At 36.0% G+C, this 20,469-nt stretch overlaps 2 protein-coding genes across 3 annotated transcripts; both read right to left on the bottom strand.

Moving 5' to 3' along the window:
- Positions 1-1,396: 1,396 nt before the first annotated feature.
- On the bottom strand, positions 1,397-5,163 carry LOC147539753 (uncharacterized). 2 transcript variants are annotated; one of them, XM_086643317.1, is made up of 8 exons: positions 4,621-5,163; positions 3,954-4,091; positions 3,534-3,602; positions 3,362-3,433; positions 3,193-3,275; positions 2,595-2,726; positions 2,267-2,480; positions 1,397-1,638 (listed from the first exon to the last, which is right to left on the bottom strand). In XM_086643317.1, exons 1-8 carry the CDS (start codon positions 5,038-5,040, stop codon positions 1,594-1,596), a joined length of 1,173 nt encoding a protein of 390 aa, XP_086499443.1. In that variant the 5' UTR covers positions 5,041-5,163; the 3' UTR covers positions 1,397-1,593. The 2 variants fall into 2 exon arrangements, with proteins under 2 accessions (XP_086499443.1, XP_086499444.1); XM_086643318.1 differs by having other exon boundaries at positions 1,397-2,073; positions 4,621-5,100.
- A 1,317-nt stretch (positions 5,164-6,480) lies between these two features.
- Positions 6,481-12,043, bottom strand: LOC147539754 (uncharacterized). The gene is made up of 7 exons (XM_086640377.1): positions 11,162-12,043; positions 10,061-10,362; positions 8,962-9,681; positions 8,242-8,370; positions 7,922-8,125; positions 7,355-7,555; positions 6,481-6,986 (listed from the first exon to the last, which is right to left on the bottom strand). The coding sequence occupies exons 1-7, from the start codon at positions 11,424-11,426 to the stop codon at positions 6,852-6,854; spliced, it is 1,956 nt and encodes a 651-aa protein (XP_086496503.1). The 5' UTR covers positions 11,427-12,043; the 3' UTR covers positions 6,481-6,851.
- Positions 12,044-20,469: the final 8,426 nt, after the last annotated feature.

A 20,469-nucleotide genomic window follows, 5' to 3' on the forward strand; every position in this document is an offset into this window, starting at 1 on the left:
TGGAATTTTCTGTTGGAAAACTCCCTTATCCCGTCCGCAATCCTTTATCAGTATGGTGCCTAGGATTTAACATGTTTTTCAAATTAGTCTCTTGTTGTGGCACCATATCTTTTTCGTCAGAATTTTCTACTGGAAAACTCCCTTATTCCGTCGGCAATCCTTTACCAGTATGGTGCAGAGTCAGGTCAATTAACAAGAGAAACACATGTTATTTCTTACTTCGCAAGTGTTCAAGCTAAATTCATTCTCTACCATGAGTTGGCTTTTTATTTGAGTTTGACCTTCAATTGACCCCTTCATCTCTGGGCCCGATCTCTTAGTTCATGGACGAATTACATTTTATGTTGTTGGGCTCGGTCATCTTACCTTATGGGCACTCCCATTGATCCAGAAGATCAAAGTGGGGTTCTGCCCTTAATTCTACTAGGTCGACCTTTTGGCTTTGTTCAGACAATATCGACTCTTTTGGAAACACTATGGGCTTCAACTAAGCACAACTATTTTGTCCTCAGCCTTGCCCGCACTTTTAACTGATTTTGGTTCATTACCTCACCTCTCACCCTTCGCAGTTCATCTGCATCATGTTTTTGGCTTTGCCGAGCTTTATGGCTTCGCTTCATCAGCATCCCATGTCTACACGTGTCTGACTATGATCTCTTTAGATTGTGGCGGGACATAATTTCTCTTTCAAGAGAATTCTGGTTGGGCTTTATGGGATCTTCGGGTTACGTTCCTAAGAAATCATTTGACTTCCATGAAGTTATGTATTTCTTTTGCCATCGGCCTCCTCTTGTGTGGTTTGAATTATTTAAGGTTTCTAAGTGGTGGTTTCGATTAAGGTTGCGTTTTGGCGGATGCTCACTTTTAAACTTGTCTGCTTCCTTCGAGTGATCGTGGATATGGTCTCAAGTTAGTTGGGAGACCGTTGGTTTCAACATGGTTTACGTGGTGGCTTTAATTTCAGCAGTGAAAGCTACAAGTTACAGGATGTGCTTAGGGTTATAATTTTTAATTTCTAACTCTGATGTTGTAACTTTACTTCCCGTTCAGTAAACTTTGTTTCATAAATAATACAATGTTTATCGTTTAAAAAGAAGACTTTTAGAAACCATGTGATTCTGATATGTTCTGACACAGTTGAAAAGTATTCTTTGAAATTTTTTCTGATTTCAAGATGTAATTCATTTATTAAGTACAAACTACAATCAAATATTTAACTCTTAGTTGGGTTTGCAACCAGCCGTGTTGTTCTGAGAACAAGCGCAAGATCGTCCCATGTTTTTTCCCACAATAAATATACATTTAACAGATGACACTCCAAGAGATGCGTACAAAAAAAACTTCTTCTAAAGGTGACCATTATTCGTAACAACTTGATCTTAACATTATTCCGATATCCATAATAAATATTTGTATTTTCTGTAAAAGAATAATTTCCATTACTCGATATACAAACTGATAGAATTTGGAAATATAACTACTAATGGTACAAGTTATGTTGAATTTGAAACATAAAAATGGTAGCTGAGAGATGCCAATAACATAGAATTGTTCAATTGATCAAACAAAAATGATATGTCACCTTGGCACTAACTAATCCAATTTGAAATCTTGAAGCCATATCAACACTTCATTCCTCTTCAAGCAAATTCATTCCAAAACATAATTCAGGTATAGAAAACGAAGGTAAATAGTTCAGGATAAACTAATAAATTTTTGAAAAAAATATATATCCAGGGCATTCAGAGTCTATGTAATAGTTGTACTCTACTTAAGGAGTGCTAGACCCTAAGTTTTTGTCTATTCTTAGTTCATGAATATACATTTTAGGCGAGTAGTCTCGATTTAATGGTTTCTCCTAAATATAAAAGCGGTAACCCCCAAACTTGTACGCTTACTAAAAACCAAAAGTTTGTTCTATTATAGCGATTGTTTCAAACATAGATTAAACCTCCTTCCCTTTTCTTTTTTTCCTTTTCTGAATATGTGCATTTTGGACGTGATCGGATGCAACCCTTCACGTCATGCCTTACAGTACCGAAGAGCTTACCAGAATAGCTTTGACCAACTCAACTCACACTCGGTGATACAAAAGCTTCATTTTCCTACTCTAACACCATTGCAACAGAACTCACTAAGTTAACTTAGACTACCTCAATCTACCCTCACTTAGTACTCTAAATGCTTCATCTTCCTACTCTAATCATTGAAAACTCAGATTGAGAATTTTATGCAAATAATATGAGAAAAGGGTAAGTGTTTGTACCATAATGAAGTTCCAAGTTCGACCAGGATCGTTGTATCTAGCAAACAAACAACCTTCTTTAGGTTTTAGACCATCTTTGATTACTTCATCGCGTAACCTTCGTTCTCTCTCCTCAACAATTTCCTCGCTAGGTTTTCCACTAAACCTAGAAACTGCAGCAAATCCTCCTTCCACTTCTCTCAAGCTAAGGGTTTCTCCATTTGGGTTTGGTAGACTGATCAAATATCCATGTTGGAGTAATAATTAGATAAGTTTAACAATGTACTTCCTTTTTATAAGGGAAAAATCAGCCACTTCACAGTGGGAAGAGATAAAATAAGAAACTCACCTGTTCAAGTTTTTGTCTGATGGGAGAACAATTTGGATTGATACGTTTGATAGTTTAGAATCAAATGCTTGAGTGAATACGGGTGTCGTCATTGGAATTTTCTCCTTTGAAGAGTTCCTGCCAAATATATACCTACAAAACTACATTATCAGGTACAATCTGAATGGATGATTTGCCCCTTGTTGGGCCATGCAATGTCAGCGAGCACTGAGAAATATAGATATGTCTTGGCCGATCTTTTTCTTGAAAGCTAGTTTTCAAGGAGAGTTAGGCTAATGGACTTAACATTGTACGGGAGCCTAGTTCTTCATGGCAGGTCAGGATTTCATGACCTGAGCTCTATATGGAGGGAAGTGCCGTCTCAAACCCTGACGTTGAGGGGAGGTATTAGTACCACTATATCCCACATCGTCTGGGCATCAGAATTTGCAAAGTAGACAAATATTGGGCTATCATTTCTTGGCAAGCTAGTTTCAAGGAGAGTTGGGCCAACTGGTTTAACAATAATAAAGAAGAATACCTGAATTTTAAAACAAATTTGAATTATAACAATCGATATGTAACACACACACGCACACACATATACAACTCGACTCACCCGGCCACATCGTTAAAACCAGTTGAGCCTGAGAGCTTCTCGCCTTTTGTTTCGACGACAACAAAGGGAGAATACTTCCTAACCTGCCATTTTCACATCTTAAAAACATCTAATCAAACAAGACTAGAGTGTTTAAATCTTGTATTCAATTGTTTAAATGAGTTCATACCTCATAGTTTGCTGTCCTTTTCAGTATTTGATACTTGGGAGATTCTAAGTCTGGAGTTTTGTAGATTCTCAACTAAAAAGAGAGTTTCAAACTTCAAAATCAAACTTTCATGAAAACTAATTAAAGGTTGCAATATATGTATATATATATATGAAAGAAGGATTTGTTCTACCTGTTTTATGACATCTAGTAAGCCTTCTATCGAAAAATAGTCATTTTTCTCAATGGAATCCCAGAAATCCTACAACCAACCGTAAAATAAATTAGTACTCTTAGGCCTTAGGACCCTGTTTCTTCACATTTCAGGTTTGAAATCTGATTCGAGTCGTGGGAAATTTCATATTGTATAATTTCATATTTCCAAATATGGATAGTCTAATCCGTACACTTAATACGATTTATGATAAATGTTCGAGTCGGGGTATGTCATCCTAGGTCCAGTTGAGTTAAATTGATTTTTAAGAATGATTGAAGAATATTTACATCTCACAACTATTTCTTTCTCGGACGAGTCAAATACAGATAAATCAGATTTAGATATATTAGTACTAATGTGACGAGTCCGAATTGGATGAGTCAGAATATTACTTACCAGATGACTGCAAAATCTTTGAGTGACAGGACTGATACCCATGACTGAAGTTCCTGTAAAGACTAGTTCAGGTTTCCATGGCAAAATTATGAACTTCATTACCATTGTCCACCTTGTTGTTATTTCATATGGTCCTGTCTACATATACAAATTACAAAATCATATCAAAGCTATTAAAATAGGTTAATTCTGTTTTGGCCCCCAATTTGTGACCAACTCGCCGTGTTGATATCTATAAGTGTCTAGCAGTTCGATTTGGCTCCCATGAATCAAAAGATTTTCAATTTTTTTCCGGAACTAGCCTCGGGGGCCAAAATTCCGGAACTACCCTTGGGGGCCAAAATAGAATTACAAAAATTTAAAAACATAAACGCCACCTCATGTCTCACTCTCTCTTCCATTTCATCATCTGTCTCCTCCACTTCATCTCTCTCGCCACCTCATTGTCTTCACCAGCGAAGGTCGTCGTCGCCACCTCATCTCTTAAAATAATTAGACATAGGTGGTGTTTTCTAATGTATGAAACTAAATCGTCTAAACCAAAATAACCAAAACAAGCAGTGTTAAATCTAACTCAAATCAATTCAGACCTCACTCAAGTCAGATTTAAGATCTGACTAAGATAAAAACTAACACTACCATGGCCATGGGGATAAAAAAAAATTACCGGTTTGACGTAATGAAGCTGAAATTCCGGTGTGAAAAGTTTCTTCAATAGTGATATATTAAAGAGATACCCATCAATGCTATCATGTTTAGTAATCGGGTCACGGAACTTGACCCGTCTATCATACACCGTCGGATCAATTCCTTGATCATCAAACAGATGAGGTAGATCCTCATACAAGAAATCCACTACCCGGTTAATTTCAACCGTTGATTCTGTAGACTTTTGTTGGTCAACTGAACTTAATCCAATTGCCCACTTGATAAGATTTTGATTATGGGTTTTAACCATAGATATGTTTTCATTTCTGGAAGATGGGGTGAAGGAGATTCCGGTTGATTTTGAGTGTGTAAGTCGTCGGGAACTGACACACAGGTGGGGATTTGGCCGGAATGTTTGGCCGGGAAGACGAGTAGCCATTTTTGGGGTTCGGTTTGGGAGTGAATTGAAGAGATGAAATGAGTAAGGGGAAAAGTCCCTTATCGTAAAAAGAGTTTTTGGTTGGTTTGTTATTAGTTTGAGAAGTGGGGATAATGTACTATAGGAAGTAAGTTAGCTATACTACTTCATCTGATTTTGATTTTTTTTATAGGTCTTTGTTTTTTACTGGGCAAGGAGCCCATGAGACAACCATGGAGCATTGGCCCATCAGAGTCTAGTTGGTTTGGCTATGTGCACTCTTAAGTGTCATTTTTTTTCTCAGAGATCGACTACAATCTACGTTAGTCGTTACAAGGCATTGATACATCATTAAGATGTTATACACACAATAACTGCCTAAGTTAAACCAATAATTACATGGGATAAATCTTCGTAATAAAATGCTTCCACCGAGACTCGATCCCAAGACCTCATGGGCTTAAGAGGGATATCCTACAACTACACCAAAAGGTGGTGCACACCCTAAGTGTCATTTAACTTCGAATTTCAGGTCTGGATACTACTTCCCCATTGGAGACATTGTTTTAGACTAGTGCTTTGGGAAAGAAGAATATTTTCCGCGGTAAATTTTATAGGAAAATTGTGAGTTTGTCAAATTCGATGGTGTATAAAATTTTAAACGAAATGTATGGATTTTATCGAATGTTCCAGGCCAAAAAACTTCCCCATCGTTGGGCCACCCAAAACTAGCCACCACCCATCATCATTTGTCTCCTTTACCTCTTTCTTCTTCCTCATCTCCTCCATCAACCATTTATATTCTCTCTCCTTCTCTATCTATTCCGACCACCCCCCACCCCCTCCCCCCCAAAATAGATAGAAGGGAAAGAGGAGAGAGGGGAATGATGGCGGAGGTGGTGGAGGTGAATTTGTGATAAAGATAAGAAGACGTCGGAAACAATGGAAGGTTGGTGTAAACAAAAGGGAAGCAAAAAAAATTACTCAAACATTTCCTACAACCCGGAAATAGAAAACCTAGGAATTTGGAGCTTGAAAATCCAAACTCGTTTGTGGATCTGAGACCTAGAATTTCTTCTTTTCTACAGCAAAAGATTTTGATGCCTTTGGTTCACTATATGCCCTAGATTTCTAGGGCAAAAGAATTTCTTCTTTTCTTTGCCGACACCCGATTTGATGTTGTTGATTCGAGCTTTAAGAGAGCATTGTCTCGGACTGGTCTAGTTTGAGACCTGTTAAACTGGACAGTCCCTCTCAGACAGGCCCAATCCGAGGCAATGCTTTGGGCCTCAAACTGGTCGGTCCGGGAAGGGCACCTATAGGTGTCAGGAGACTCTCAACCGAGGACCCAAGACCAATTTTGGGTTGCGCTCACCCATCCATAACCTTGCACTTTACAAATCATAACCTAAACAAATACATTCGACTCAAAACACAACATTTCAAAAATATACAGAAACATAGCCTCAAAAACACAATTTACATAATAGAAGAATGCACACATTACCTCTACTGCCAAATATACACAGATATATAATATTTTCCACTCACTTTTGTGGAATATAACATTCTCCCAACATACATTAAATAAATGAACCCTCTCACAATAATTTAAAAAAAAAATAGAAAATCAAAATAAATAATACAATTTGAAAGAGCACTAGAAACCCTCCCGGAGAAGTAGGGTCTGGCCCCAAACTAACACCACCTCAAAAATCAACTGAGAGAGAGTAAGAGAGTCTGGCTCCCCATTACTCTCTCTCCTGAGGTAAATGAAACAAGACACAAATGAATCCAAAACCCTAAAAAAGTTGCAAGATTTAACTTTGTTACTATTGTTGCAAGCTTTGCTCATGATCTGATGACAATGGTATGAGTCTGGTAATGAAGGGTAACAAAGCTGCAAGTAGTGCCTTTGGGCATTCCTCGTGTGGAAGATGACCACAACCTGATACTGCAACTAGCCTCTGCAAAAATCATGATTATCAGATAGTCGATACCTTTTAGATGGTAAAAAAACTTGGGCTTATTTGATTTTGTTAATGGTGCCATAGATCCTGCATTCATGTCAAGAAGGATAAGGCCCAACTGCCCAGATAGTATTGAAATCAATGGATGAATGTAAGTGTAGTCCCACCGATAATGTTCCCCCGCTGTTAACACCAAGGTCCAAGGATTTATTGTCTCAGAAATGTACAAATAATTGTGTAATCAAATAGTTTTTTGACTCAGGTCGATTCCTGACTCACATTGAATGAACCTAAAATGGAACTCATTTTAATTTTATGCGAGGATCCTGGACCTGTAAAAGTGGTGAAAAGAAGTGAACACTTACAGAATTTACAAGCTTGGAAGCCATGACTTGAGCAGATTTTAAAGAGACAAGAGCATCCTCAGCACCAGCCACGACCAAAACTGGCAAATCTTCAACTGATTTTAGCAGTGCTTCTGAGTTTTGAGATGAGAGCATTGTTTCAAATGATAGTCTACATATTTCGTGTAGCGCTTCATCCCAACCTTCTATGCATAAGGGCGCCTGATTTAAGAATTAAGTGGTCAATAATTAAGTGGGGAAACTACAATTATGAATTCAAATTCAAAACATACTAGGTGTAGTAAGGTGGTTTTTGTTTTCTTTTTGTCTGTCTTTAGAGTCTGACTTATTATGTTAAGGGCTCAATAGTAATTTGAAGTGATTTACTTTATGACTGAAGCGGTAAACCTAAAATCACCCCAAATCAACCACCCAGACGAATCAAATGCTAAGTCAAATAAAAAACAAACACTCTGATACTAACTCGAATTCAATTTAGATTGAGTCGGATTTCAAATATGAATTTGAAAAATAAACACCCAAGTTTATATTGTAGTCTCGTGTTGAGTGGGGATGTTGTAAATCTACCTTGTAGAGATTCAGAACATCAGTCGTTAGCTTTGTGCAATCATACCATGCTCGCCGGTTAACTACTTGAGTGATCTCAGTTCGTAGCAGAGGACGAACCAAGTGTTTTTTCCCTAAAGAAGTGCGCAAGAGTATCCTAGCAAAGGCAGGAACCACTTCACGTGATAGACTGACACTTAGCAGCACAACTCCCTTGATTTCAATCTGCAATACAAATAAAAGTTAGTACTGGTAAGAAAATTTATAGCAAAATATACATTTTCAAACAGAGGTGTAACTCCTAATTGATTAAGATAGAATAATCTTGGGCAGAATCTCACATTATCAGCACCTGCAGATGTCCGAACTCGTTGTGCAGCCTTCAGAGCAAGCAAGCCCCCATCATCATGACCAACTAGTATGACAGACGAAAACCCCATTTCCGTACAGAAAGAAAGGAGAAGATCAACCTGGTGAAACGAAGGGTATGCAAATTTTGAAATTTGAACACGGTATATATATATATATATCATTTATAGTCACGATGAATATGTTAGTTTGGTAAAACTCATACAGCAATTCTTAATGATGTTAACAAAATTGAATATTCAACAAGAAATTGTTCAACGATACGTGGGCTTCAATAATGTGATACCAGAAAGATCAACAGCTCCAAAAGATGGACTTTTGAAGATGCACCAGAACGGAAATGAATTTTATCATAAACCAATTAATATCAGCACAAGAGATAACAGATCATTATCTTATATATCAGAGATCGAAAAAGCTAGAAAGCTTTCTACTCGACATCTAATATGGAATAAAAATGGTGACCAAGTAACTTCAACCTAAAGGGCCATAATTACTAGTTCTATGGTTTTTTTTTTTATTACTAGTTCTATGGTTCAAGAGTTAAGACCACGTATAAGCATGTGACAGAAGTATCAAGCTTGCATATATGTGTCCACGTGATTGGACAGAGAGTAAGAGCAATGTTAACCAAGTGGAAATACTTCAAAGTTCAAATCCCGTGCCAGTAAAAAACAGCCGAAGACAATCACCTGAGTTTCAAGCTTGTAAGGATTAGGCTGTTGATTTTCCTCCCACTCCCTCCTCTGTGGTCGAGAAGTTAATCCCCATCCTGGCCGATCAAAAGCAGCAACTGTACAACCAACTTGTCTAGCCAAAACCCCCATCACATGCCTCCAGGAAAAGACTCCCCCTCCGAAACCATGAACAAGAACAATTCCAAGCTGCCCATTTCCTTCAACTGCTCCCATTGAACTCACAGACTGCAAGATCTTATTTTCATCATCAAGGCTCAAAACGGGTATTTCTTCCGAGAAATAAACGGATGAAGTTGCAGAACCCTCCAATAATGGAGCATATAGAGAGGAGCTGGGGAATTGGTTACTATAGCTCCTATGGAGATGCTGGAACTGTGTTTTAGATGAACCAGTTAGAGGTGGTCTGTCATGTTTGAGCCTTCCAGAAATTAATCGGGGCGAGACATTGTCTTCAAGAAACGTCGTTGGAGCTAAAGTACGTGAAGGATGTGATTCAGAGAAGCTGAGCTTGTAATGAAGAGTAAGACCTTGGCAGGCAATGAACAAGCTGTCATTCTCTGCAAGTAGTCTAATTGAAAATTCCCCTTCATCGCGAGCTGTCCCGAAAGGCTTTCGCCTTGTTTCACTGTCACTTTTGGGTGTTTTCCCTGCAGAGGGTGTGGGGGATCGTGGGACCTTCTGATAACCAGAGAATACATTCTTGCAGGATAGAACCTATAATTGAGAGGGAGAAATGAGCATTTGTAATTTACAGAACAGCATATCTTAAAACTTGAACACCAAGACAAATGCTTATCTAAATTCAAAAAAAAACATGCAGTAAACTGGAAAAAAATATGTAAAATAGTAAGAACAACAAAGATACCAGGAATGTATTAAGCCAGCTGTTAGAGAGTAAAGAAAGTGTTGTAAATTACCCAAACAATGAAAAAAACAGTTCCTAGTTGAACATTTAGGATGTCTCAAAAGTCAAAATTAATGATAAGATAACTTTCTACTTCGAAATTCAAAATATATGAATAGCAGATGCATAATTAAGAGAAGTAATTATTATAACTAAATTGGAATACATATTAATAATTAATAAACTTACCGCTTCAGGGTCTACACGGTGAAACAATAGCTTTCTCCGTGCTTTGCAGCTTGTTCTATAAGCAACCACCATATGACCAAGTGCGAAAACTAATGACGAGAAGAAAAGCACAGGCATCCCCCATGACTTCTTCAAATGGAGTTTCCGCCTAGCTAGGGATGTTGATGCCTCAGCCTCGGAACTTGCATTAAAAACACAAGCCTTCAATGATAGTACGAGAATCGAAACAAAGGAACAGAGCGTTGCAGTGCCGAGGTAAGGCCCATGAGAAAGCCCCGGGCTATCACACAATGAATAAACACCTATAACCACCATAAATTTATAGGTAAGCAAACTAAGAAACAAGTTCAACATAGACTAAATTAAAATGAATAACCCGAAATGGCAGTACAAAATGGAAGTAATTTCTACATAAAATCGAACTTAAGAAAACCTCTTCACAAAATGATTTAGAAATCACCAATGTCTTACTATTTCTGTTATCAAATACTCAATTCATTCACAAAAACTACTGGAACAGTTCTATGATAATGAAAAGAATCAAGCAGAAGCCCAGGACCACTTTGACAGTCTAAATTAGAAACAAACCCCAAAGGCCCAAAATGGTCCTTGCCTTCTCTGTATTTCTAATGGAAATTGAAGGAAGATCGAAGAACCTTTAAAATCATAAAAATTTCTCAATTGAAGAGATGCTTTGAGCTTTAGGCAAAAAAGGGAAAAAAATACTTTTTTACATTTTTGGCTTGCAGTCCATATATGAACTCAAGCTTGAAACTTTAATGAAAACTTGAATCCCCTGATGCCAAACAACACAAAACCCTAATTATGGCACAAAAATATTTCCTTTTTAAGTTTCTTTCTACTACCAGTTTAATTCAGGAATGATTATTAGTAGAATATCCTTAGACCCAGAGCTTCCAAACTTAAGACACAAAAGAGAAGGAAACCTTTTTCCTCAATAAGAAACATTGGATTCTTTGTTCATAAATTTACAAGCAGAATAAACAGGTTTTAGAAACAGGAAAGAGAAGATAATTAAAGAAAACAAAAAAGGAAACTGGAAATAGAAGAGAAGAACAAAGAAGATGATGATGATCATACATGTAATAACGAAAGATCTGATGAGCGAAACCAGAGGAATATCAACAAGAGAACTCCTAAATCCATATCTCTGCAAATGTTCTCTGAAACTATAACATTTCACACACGTAAAGTTGGGAATCAACACACAAGGAACCAAAATATCACCAATAGCAACAAGTATCGGTAACGATTGAACTAATAAAGAAGCCACCATTGTCAACACAAAGAAAACCGTCCGTAAACATCTCTTGATCCTTTCTAGGTTACCTTTTCCGGCAGCCATGGCCGGAATCTTCTTATAATCCTCTCCAAAATACCGGATCTAAATACCTAAAACCTAAAACTAATTTATCAAATAGATCGTTCCTTAATAGATCAAATATGATCAAGTAGGACTTTGATCTAAACGCACCAAATGACAAAACCCTAGCCGACGAGAACGTTTTAGTTGCCGGCAGTTTTCAGCCATTTGACACATAAAAATGGCAACTATATCGTTTAAAACTACATTTAAACAATAGGCAACGACGCCATTGTTGTATTTGACAAACTCCAGAGAGAGAAAAAAAAGAATTTGAAGAGAGAGAAAGAAAGACCGTTCAAATAATTTTCTCCCTTTTTTTTCTTCCTTTCTTGAAAATTACAGGCGATAGATAGACTGGTCTTTATCGGAGTTCTTCTCTTCACTTTCTCTCTCTAAAAATTGCTTTAATTCAAAGAAAATCCCTTTTTACTTCGTTTCCATCGATTATTTTTTCACTGTGTTTCTAACGAACATAAATAACAGCACCATATAGACCTAATAAAACCCGCTTCAGCCCCACCAAAGATTTACCTAACCGCCAATTTGATGTTTTTACATAGAGATACGTACGTTATATCAAAATGAACGGCTCAATTGAAAACGTTTGGTTTTCTGCGGGATTTATTAGGTCCCACTAGTGATAATTATTAACTTTTGTGAATACGGAGCCCACTTGTTCCACCTGTTACCTACCTGGCAATATTTACAACTTTATGACAATTATACCCCTGAAAATATACTTTTTAGTATTTTTGTCCCAACAACTTGTCCTATGACAAAAGTACCCTTTAAACGGGCAACATCAGTTTCATGTATGATTTTCTATTTTAAATTGGACTCCCGGACTCATTGCATTTACATGGCATTGACATTGTGAATACAATGAGGAAGAACACCCTAAATTTCATTAGTAAGACATCTTAGGTTTTATAGGTAGTGGGTGCATCTAGGATTTTCATCTAACGGAGGCTATAATTAAAGTTCAAAATTTATAAGTAGAAATATGTTATCAAATAAAAAACTCTTGGAAAATCTTGTTTTCCCCTCGACAAAACACCTTCTTTAGTTTCTTATTACTACTTTCATTAGTTTTAGGTTAAATTTACTCTGTCTCTTTACCATAACCCTGAATTGAGGGTTCCGTTGAAATACTTAGTCAAGAGTTCGACCTGAACTCTCGATCGAGATTTAATTTCAGCCGAACCCTCGATCGAAGTTTTGTTTCAGTTAAACTTTTGATCGAGAGTTTTGCTTTTCTTTTTCTCTCTACAATCTATTATATAAAACAGAAGGGAAAACGATGACTGGGACAAACATCCTTATTTAATTATGTATATTGTCTAGGAGTCCCTTTCAAAAATTAAAATATAGTCCTTCGTAGAAATAAAGTTACCTATTTAAAATATCTAATTTGAGAAAAAAAGAAACAAAAGATATTGCAAGGGTTAAAAAAAGAAATTGAAATCTCTCTCATAAAATAACTAATTTAAGAAAAAATAAAATAAAAGAAAATAAATAATAAGTAGAATACCAAAAAATTATGGTATCCACTATATAGCAATAATAAATATTGAAAATCGTCAAATTTAATTGATACAACTGTTCGTGATGCGGGGTATACCCTAGAAGCCCTTCTCAAAAATTTAAAATATAGTCTTTTTTTAAGTTAAAATAGTAGGAAAATTAATCTTCGGTTCACGGTCAAAATTAAGTTAAATTTCTTTCCGTACTCAATCGATTTCTCCTTGTAATATCATACCACGTTTTCTCTCCCCATACGTCACCAATTTTAATGGTTAAGTTTCAAGGAAGATATTCCTCTGTATTTGACTTCCATATAAATTTAGTTTATAAGATAATCTATCTTAGCTAATATTAGTTTTGGACCCTTGCTCTTGGTTTAGGGTTTTAATAGTCTTTGTTATGTATTGGCCACATAGTGTTTGTTAAAATGTCACCGGCATCAAACAAACTAAAAAAATATACAATAAGTTCGTCTGCTAAATATGTAACAAGCCCTTCTTCTTCCTCCATTAGAATTTATTGAACTAACGGCATAATGTGAATATAAATTATCAAATGATGTATGGAGCTCCTAAACCAATCAAATTAAATAGACTATTTTAACAATTTATGTCATTTTATATTGGCCAGCGCTTTGGGGAAAGTTAAATAATTTCCGGGGTGTGAAATTTTAATGGGAATATGTAGAATTTTAGAGATTGTCCGGGGAAATAAATTTTAAGGGGAAATAAAAAAAGACACTCCACCTCACCTCAATCTATCTCCACCTCACCTCACTCTATCTCCACCTCACCTCACTCTCTCTCCACCTCACCTCACCTCACCCCGGAAACTATTTAGCTTTCCCCAAAGCGCTGGCCATATTTTTACCGAGTTTCATACAAATAGTCGATGTTTTGGGTAATTTTTATTTTATTTTCATGTTATTCCTTCTTTGCTTGTGTTTAACTTGTGCTTATTACAAATTTTATTTGGCTCCTTCTGGTGTGCACTATTATACAGTTCTTACTATTTATTATTTTAGGTTGTTTGTTAAAATTTTTCTTTGTTTTCTTCATTGTATATCTATGCAGAGTTATGGTACTAAGCGGCCTTCTAATGTTTTTATATAATTTTTTTCAGGATTGTTGACGATTTTAAGTACAAGTCTTCTAATGATAACCTATTTATTAATTTTTTTTTGTAATGTCCATAAATTTGACTTGAAAATTTTAAGATGGGTTTCTCTACGGATGATTGATTGGGTTTCTATCGAAGTTAGTGTTGACAATTAATTTGTTCTACTCTTCTTGCATAACTACTCTTTCTTACGCCAATAATGGAGTTATGAGAAATAACTTGGTTACTATCAAAACCCATATAGAAATGGATTGCGGGTAAATATATCAACAAATTATTACAGAAGAAGATTAATTTCTACCTTAAAACAAATTTGATTGTTTTAGTTGGTACTTTTTAGGAAGGGGTTGCTATGTTTATATTGGTTGATATATAATTACTGACTTACTGTTTCCGCTATACAGTGTTTTTATTTTTTAGATTAATTTTTTTTTCAAATATGAAATATATTTACTGAAAAATGTCCGTGTCAAAGGCACGGGTTATACCCTAGTAAATAAATAAAACAAAAGAAAGAACAGTATGGTGTGAGGAATACTCCTTTACACTTCCAAGAGACGCATTCAAGATGTTCGTTTTAATGCGTATTCTAGGGCCAAATGAGGGTAGGCAACTTCTTCTTTGGAGAAGGGAGGAAAACAAATAAACAAAGATGTTAGAGGGTAATTTAGGGAGGAGAGTAAAAATTGGGTGGGGTTAGGGGTGTCCGACTAAGAATTGAAATTTGAAGGAGCAGTTTCCAAGAACGTGACCGTTGGATACGGCTGGGGAGGGAAGAACGTGGTCGGGACCAGAGTTTTAAATAATTGACTTTTCGCCAAACCCCTGAGTGACGACGAGGATAACATTCGACAATATCAATTCAATTTGAGTAATTAATAAGGACCCTTGGATCATGAGCCGGATCTGATTTGACTCTATGCCTCTAAACGAAGTGAGACTCCTCGACTCGTGTGGGTGTTCACTTCTCTCTCCCATGTTCCTCCTCCTCTTTCCTACCTAAACACAATATCAAAAGATTTAGGTCATTCATTGGTCAACTTTTTTATGGTTCCCAAAAACTACATCAAAATCAAAAGAGAGTTGCACTGTGGGAAAGACTCTACCGAACACATTAAAAATGGGTGTGTTTTATATACAGTGTGATGGTGCAGCCTCCCACTCTAATAATATAAAAGAACTACAACAAACAAAAGCGGCAACGGTTATGTCGACTACTTTATACACATTGAAAAGAAAATCAATGGACAATAATAATATATACAATTTCAAATGTTAGATGATAAAGCGCAAGTGTACTAACTAGGAGGTACTTGATCAAGAAGACACGAACTAATTGCACAGTGACATCGAATGGATTTCAAATAAGCCAAAAACTAAACAACTTTAACAGTAAATGTTGATCAACCCTTAGATTCTAAAGTTTAATAACATTGTCATCCGAATAGTAAATGTGATGCCCCAAAGCTGAAAGAAACACATCATGATGATCACAAAATACCACCTATGTATATCCACCCTCTGAGGTCTGAGCCCTTGAGAAAACCATCAATGTTAATAATTTGACATACAGATTGATACATTAATTGCCATGACTTGCTAGTGTTGGTTTGACCTGGTACATCGATTGTCGGTTTCTAGATATAGCTTTCTAGATATAACTCGATCAATTTAATTGTTATTCCAGTCACCAACTCATTAAAACACAAATATCCCTGTATACCAAATAAAACTTTTTTTTTTTTATGCAGAATAATGTATTAGTGGTTTATATTGGGTTAATTTCGTTGTGGCCTCAATTTGACCAATTCACCATTTTAGAATCTATAAGTGTCTGACAATTCTATTTAGTCTCGAAAAGTAAAAAAAAAATGAATTTCGAAACTATTATTTTGGGTCAAAAGAATTATGTAACCAAAGTGAAACTTTTTTGTTAACTATGATACATATAAGAAACTATTTTCCGTCTTATATAACCGAAGGGTCTTGAATAAATCTTCGCACCGGATTCTGTTTTTCTCAGCCACGTCACTGTTAAACGATTATGATACATATAAGAAATTATTTCCGTCTTATATAACCGAGGGGTCTTGAATAACCGGACTCTGTTTTTCTCAGCCACGTCACTGTTAAACGATTATGGTTCGATTCCAATTGCCACCTAGTTGGGAAGAAGGAGACGAAAGAATAACGAAAACCTAAACCTACTTATTTTTTGTTTTATAAATGTAGACATTCCGATATGAAAAATGTATAAATAAACATAAAAAATAATTATTGATAATATTACAAATAACTTTTGGGTTCCTAGTCCAAAAATTTACACCTACACACACATTTAGTCCAAATTGACTTATCTCTATAGGAAAAACATATCTTTTTCGTTTCATAATACCCATTATAACAATTTGTATTAGAAAAACCCCACTTTTGAAAACCAACCCCCAAAATTCTCTTTCTTTTTTTCTCAGATTTTTTCGATTGATTTCAAACTTACTATCTGTTTCGCAATATGCACGTTATTTAGTAACAAGTACGTGTATTTCTACAACAAAACACATTTAATATAGTTAAAGTATGTCTAGATGTCAAAGTGACAGTGTTTTTCTGTTTATTGATTTTTGTTTTGTTTATTGTTAAAGTTTCATACTTTATTTCATTTTTTTCATATGTGTCATACACAACACATTATGCATCGACAATGTTTTTTCCAAAAGAGAAAATGACTAAAATCATATTTTATGAGAAACTTGAACCTTAATCTCTTTTTAAATTTTATTTTGGACCTAAAACCCGTAGACCCTATTACAAATATGAGATAAATACAACTACACATAAAACTAAAAACTTTATTTAAGAAAAAAATCAGGTTTTTTTACTTAAATTTCCTTCATCATCTGTGACTTCTTCTTTTTCGAATATTTTACAGGATAGAACTTGGAAACCTCCCCCACATGGACGAATCAAGGTAAATGTTGATGGAGCTTACAGGAATGATAGAGCAGCAGCAGCAGCAGTGGCGAGAGATTGGAGAGGGGAGATAATAGATACAGAAGCACAAAGATTCCCACCGGTTTCATCACTTCACAGTGAACTACGAGGAATAGAACTAGGGTTTCGGCTAGCTGAGAGATTGGGGCTGCAAAGCTTCGAAATGGAGACTGATTCTTTAGTCCTTGTAAACCTAATAATGGACGGACGTGATGCTTCCCCGTGGCGATTAATCAACGACTTGGATAGATTACGTGGGTATCTAGCAGAAAGAGACGTGGTAATAAACCATTGTACTAGAGAAGCAAACTTCGCCCCACATGAGTTGGCGAAATCCATTTTAAATCCTTAACTATGTCTATAGTTTTCGGTTTGATCCTCTAAAGGATTTGTAAGCTTGTACGATGTACATCTTTTGGATGTTATTAATGGAATTAGCTTATCTGTCAAAAAAAAAGAGTATAATGTTTTCGACTCAAAAATCCATTTTCCATTCCAAGATAAATTTCATAGTCAATAATACCCTCAACTTGTATAGGAAACAAAATACATAAAGATTGATGATTTTCTCAAAAAAAAAAAAATAAAGATTGATGATTTGTTAAAGATTAGTAACAGTTTGAACAAGAAAAAATGAGTGAAAAACCCAAAAATCTAGACCCTAATAAGAAAAAAACCCACTCAAAAATAATAATGTCAAAAAAACCCATTTTTTTAACATTTTTCAAAATGTTCACAACATATGTAATTATGTTGTTAACAAGGCAACATATTTTTTTCATAATTCCATTTTTACCCTTATATGTTGACAACATATATCATTGTGTTGTTATAAAATGTTGACAATGTCTATAATAATGTCCCGACTTATTATAAAATGTTGGCGTCATATATAATTATGTTCTTAACAACATATATAATGTATTAGTCAAAATATTATTTGTTCGTTAACGGATTTGTTAAATACAAAGGATAATATGCATAACATTTTAATTTTTGTAAAGGACAAATAAAAAATGCTTTAGTCTTTATATTTATGTCGAAAGCAAAACAGAAAATGCGAAAACCATTTATTTTTTCACAAGACAAATCGAAAAATGTTGTAGCCAAAATGTTTGTGTTTGTTTGTCTATGTAAAATGCAAAAGAAAAAAATGCGAAATATTTTGGCAAAACAATGTCTAAGCAAAAACGAATTTGTTCAAAAATTTACAAATTGTTGAGACAAACTAAGATTTGTTCAGAAATTTACAAAATTGTCGAGAGCAAACCAAGAATTGTTCAGAAATGTTCAGAACGCTGATTTGGGCGGAAAATTTCATTTTGGAGGGTAAAATTGTATTTTTACCTACTGGGTTTTTTCCTTATTATTATTTAGTATTGGGCCTGATTCTCATTAACTTCCCCATTTTGGGCCTTATAATTACCGGCCCTTTGAACAATTAAAGTTCAACTTGAATATAACACACATTCATGATTCAACTTGATGATGGTGTGGGCCCCCAGTTTCCAATCGTGGAATACAGCGACGTTACTTTCGTCAAGAAAAAGACGTCACAATGGTAACGGTCAAATCGATTAGGATGCTCTCGTATCCTACGGCGAGATTTGCGTCAGAAAACGCAACGTATCGTTTTCTTTTGTCTTTCTTCCGTTCAAATGTATTTTCACGCGATCCCTTGCCAATAAACATTTACCTATTTGGTCCCTTGTTATCACAAAGGCTTTTAGAACCATCCCTTTCTCAGTGAAAGAGGAACCGTCTTGATATTTTGAGATCTTCAACAAAAAAGAGAAGAGGATAGATAATAATAAGAGAATGAAATGAAAAGGATTATTTCCCTAATAGTCTCCAAATTTATGATCGTTTTTCTGCTTAGCCCCCTACTTTATAAAAAATACACAGATGACCCTTTTTTTAGATTCTGTTATAACACCGTTACCTAGTCATCATTTCTCTCTCCTCCATCTCGTTATCTCTCTCTGCCACCTCACCTTATCGCCACCTCATCGTCTTCACCGGTGAAGGTCGACGACCGGCCAATTTTCCGGCTGGCGACCTTCATTAAAAAAAAAAATTTGTTTTCCCTCTCTCCTCTCTCTCTCTCCAATTTTTTTTCTCTCTCTCTTTAGATCTGGAAAAACAAATTTTTTTTTAAATGAAGGTTTTCAGTCGGAAAATTGGCCGCCCGTTGACCTTTGCCGGTGAAGACGATGAGGTGACGATAAGGTGAGGTGGCACAGTGAGATAATGAGATGGAGGAGAGAGAGAAATGATGACTAGGTAACGGTGTTATAACGTAATCTAAACAAGGGGACGTCTGTGTATTTTTTATAAAGTAGAGGGCTAGACAGGAAACCGGTCACAAAATTGGGGGCTATGAGGGTAATAACTCAAATGAAAACACAGGGGAAGAGAGAAAATATAGGAGATAAGACACCTAGGTCCTAGGTACATGCTAATTGTGACTCCACCTACACCTCTTGTATGCGCATAGGATACTTTCAAGCTATTTGGCATTGTTAGCCCTTCTTAAATGACACTAAACCATACAATTAGTTTGTTAATCAGTTTTATCTTTTTTGTATTTCTCATAAACACAGTGAGTCTGATTATGCCGTTGATCTTATGACTAAGGTGGCTTCTAGTTGTCCATTAGAAGTGTCAATGATGTTCTCTTTTTTTATATTATATAGTCTAGGTTCTACATTTTGGGGGTTATTTCTCGAATGCCCTCCAACTTTGTGACCAGCTTCCTGCCTAGCCCCCCTAGATTAGTAAAAATACCCATATGGCCCCCTTTTTAAGATTCTGTTATAACACCGTTAACCAGTCAACATTTCTCTCTCCTCCATCTCATAACCTCTCTCTGCCACCTCATTTTCTAGCCAACTCATCATCTTCTCCGGCGAGAGTCGCCGACCGGCCAATTTCCGGTCGGCGACTTCAAACCTAAAAAAAAAAAATTTCTCTTCATCTCTCTCTTTGAAAAAAAAATTATTTCTTCTCTCTCTAGAACTGTAGTTCTAGAGAGAGAGAGAGAGGGGACCTTCAACAGAGCTGTTGAAGCCCGGGACCTTCAATAGCTCTGTTGAAGGTCCCCTCTCTCTCTCTCTAGAACTAACAGTACTAGAGAGAGAGGAAGAGAGAGAATTTTATTTTTTTTAGGTTTGAAGTCGCCGCCCGGAAATTGGCCGGCCGGCGTCTCTCGTCGGAGAAGATGATGAGGTGCAAAGAGAGGTTAAGAGATGGAGGAGAGAGAAATGTTGACTGATTAACGGTGTTACAACGGAATCTTAAAAAGGGAGTCATGAGTATTTTTGCTAATCTAGGAGACTAGGCAGGAAGCTGGTCACAAAGTTGGGGGCCATTTAGGAAATAACCCACA

The sequence above is a fragment of the Eschscholzia californica genome, unplaced genomic scaffold, assembly GCF_041429995.1.
Source record: "Eschscholzia californica isolate CP2 unplaced genomic scaffold, dmEscCali1.0.p SCAF_5, whole genome shotgun sequence".
Lineage (NCBI taxonomy): Eukaryota > Viridiplantae > Streptophyta > Magnoliopsida > Ranunculales > Papaveraceae > Eschscholzia > Eschscholzia californica.